Here is a 2,796-nt window from a genome sequence, read left to right as displayed (position 1 = left end):
GACACCTTTGCCCAGGTAAGGATCCCCCCTTCCCTCAGACACCTTTGCCAAGGTAAGGATTCCCTCTGCCCTCAGACACCTTTGCCAGGTAAAGATTTCCACCTTCCCTCAGACACCTCAGGCTGCATCCCTGATCCATCTCTGTGCTGTCCAGAAGTTACAGGGACTGGAGATATTTTTTAGTTGGAACCCTAACATATTTTTATTTTTATATATTTTATATTTTCACTCTGGAACCCCAGAGCTGTGTCTCAGTTTGCAGGAATGGGTTGCATTCCAGCCCTGCTCCTCCTTGAGGTGATTTTATGGTCACTGATGTGACCCCTCTGGTGGATCCACTGCTGTGTTTGAACCCTGATCATGAGCTAAATGTGTCACAGTAACGTGGCCCTGAAAGATGTTTGTAGTGGCTTTGGAATCCTGGAATACCCTGAGCTGGAAGGGACCCACAAGGGTCATTCATCCAACCTTGTCCTGAGATCCACCCTGACCCTGCCCTGGCCCAGCCCCAGCCCTTCCCTGGGGCCTGTCCCTGCTCACAGAGCAAAGAAATCAGTTTTTAACAGGACTCTGACATTCTCTGGCCTGAGAGCCTGGAGCTCCATCCACATCCCAGCTCTGCAGGGGCATGAAGGACTTACCTACCTCGAAGAAGTCTTTCTTTTTTTGCATGATGAAACAATTCTGGGAATAAATTCAGTGTGTGTTTATCCAAATTTCCTTTGCCAGTGGACAAACTCCACGCTGAAGGCTCCCCCGGCCTGTAGAGCACAGTTTTGGGGGAGAATAATCAAAGGGGGATGGCTGACAGAGCTGAAACACTTTTTTTTTTGGGCTCTTTTTGAGCCAGCAGAGCCCTTCAGGTGTTGCATCCCGGGTGCTCTGAGGCTGTTTGCCCACCTGGGGGCCTCCGAGGAGCACCGACAGGATTCCACAGGCTTTCCAGCCTGGAAACACCACCTGCACTTCCACCCTCTGGAAACATTCCTGAATATTGGCTGGTACCGTTTTCTGGGTTTTGCAACAAAGCAGTTTTTGCTTTTTGTGCTGTTTCGGTTTTAATCGGGCAGGGTTAGTGTTAAATATTATTTCCTTGGGAGTGAAATCCCTTCCTTTTAGAGCTCCACCCTGGGTTTTTCCCTCCTTCCCCCAGCTCTGCTGACTCAGCCACCTTTCTGGAGAGCAAATTCTTTTCTCCCTTGAAACATGAACATTATATTTTAAAAGAAGGAATTATTTCTCCTCCCTTCACAAAACTGCTTCATTTTACCACATGTAAGATACTGACAAAAGGCATCATTTTTTTTTGCACTGGGATCAGCTTAACGTGTTCCTGCTTGATTTTCACCCCACTGGGAATCGAGTGGGAAGTTAAAACTCCTCATTCTGGGATCTCTGAGCAGCTCCTGGTGCTGGTGGTGGTGCTTTTTGGCAGGTTCTGGGGTGACCAGGGCGGGGACTGAGCTGTCACTTCGTGGAGAGCTCAGGTTTTCTGAGGGAAATGCTACTTCCCTCTTGCCTTAGGCTTTCCTGCCAACATTTCTGCCATGTTCTCTTGCACTGCCCAAAAGTGAGTAAGAGGCAGAAAGGCCCTGATGGAACATTTTCATCCCATGGAGGGATCGTTCCAAAGGGACTTGCTGAGCTGGGTGCACACCTGGGTTTCCTGGGCTGAGCTGTTGCAATATTTCTGCTTCTTGCCTGTCCTGTAGCTGGAATTCTCACAGTTGTGGTTTGGGCAGGACTTTGGCACTAGAGAACTGCACTGTTATGATCTGGATGTAGAATAACCTGTGTTTGCAGCTTTCTTTTGTTGAATCCTTCGAGTGACTCGACAAACTCCAAGTTCTGTGTTGCTGAGGCAGAGCAGTTCAGCCTCCTGCTGCCCCAGCTTTGCTGCCCTGCTGATTTTTTCTCTTTTTACCTCGCTGGGAAAAGGAGAGGAGGGGGAATAATTGACATTTGAGCTGCTGGGGGAGGGCAGGGAGCACAGCAGGGATAACCTGGGTGTGGATGGGGCCAACCTGCCCTGTCTCTCACCTGCCTGGTGAACGAGCAGCGTGAAGAAAAGGGGTTCACAGTGAGGGGGGGTCGTGTTTCTCCAGGGCTTTCAGCTGACACCCATCCCCTGGTTTGTCCCTCCCTGTGTTGCAGGAAGCTCCGAGCCACGCTGGATGAGTACACCACCCGGGTGGGGCAGCAGGCCATCGTGCTCTGCATCTCACCCTCCAAACCCAACCCTGTCTTCAAAGTGTTCGGGGCCGCGCCCTTGGAGAACGTGGTAGGTGTCTCCAGGGAAGTTAGGGGATGACTTCCTCGCCTTCTCTGCGGGTTTTGTTCTGCTCAGGGCAGCCTTGCAAGCCTGGGAGTCGTGTTTAAAACCCTGGGAATGGGAGTTTAGGTTTTATGGGCAGTGGTGGACCTGGCAGGGTCAGGTTGTGGTTGGGCTCGGTGATCTCAGAGGCCTTTTCCAACCTCAGTGGTTCTGTGACGTGAGGACACACTGAGGTCCTCCCTTCTCTGTGTGAGTGGTGGCCTGGCACATCTCACCAGCTGAACATCCTGGAGTAAACAGGAGAGGGAGCAGGTAGTGATCACACAATCCCAGAATCCCTGAGGTTGGAAAAGCCCTCCCAACCCATGGATCCACCCTGGGCCCCATCCCCACCTTGTCCCCCAGCCCAGAGCACTGAGTGCCACGGCCAGGCCTTCCTGGGACACCTCCAGGGATGGGCACTGCAAACCTCCCTGGGCAGCCCCTGCCAAGGCCTCACCACCCTTTCCAGCAACAAATTC

At 52.0% G+C, this 2,796-nt stretch overlaps 1 protein-coding gene across 1 annotated transcript in view; it reads left to right on the top strand.

Annotated features, from left to right (window-relative positions):
* The window catches only part of NRF1 (nuclear respiratory factor 1), a 30,785-nt gene that overhangs the window by 5,538 nt on the left and 22,451 nt on the right, over positions 1-2,796 (top strand). The window contains exon 4 of the mRNA XM_027669821.1: positions 2,155-2,299. Coding sequence (XP_027525622.1) covers positions 2,155-2,299 — 145 coding nt within the window. The remainder of the gene's footprint in view (positions 1-2,154; positions 2,300-2,796) is intronic.

This window comes from Corapipo altera, unplaced genomic scaffold (assembly GCF_003945725.1).
Source record: "Corapipo altera isolate COAL_440 unplaced genomic scaffold, ASM394572v1 129, whole genome shotgun sequence".
In the NCBI taxonomy this organism is placed as follows: domain Eukaryota; kingdom Metazoa; phylum Chordata; class Aves; order Passeriformes; family Pipridae; genus Corapipo; species Corapipo altera.
Note: the sequence above shows the minus strand (reverse complement) of the source record. Positions and strands in the feature narration are given on the sequence as shown.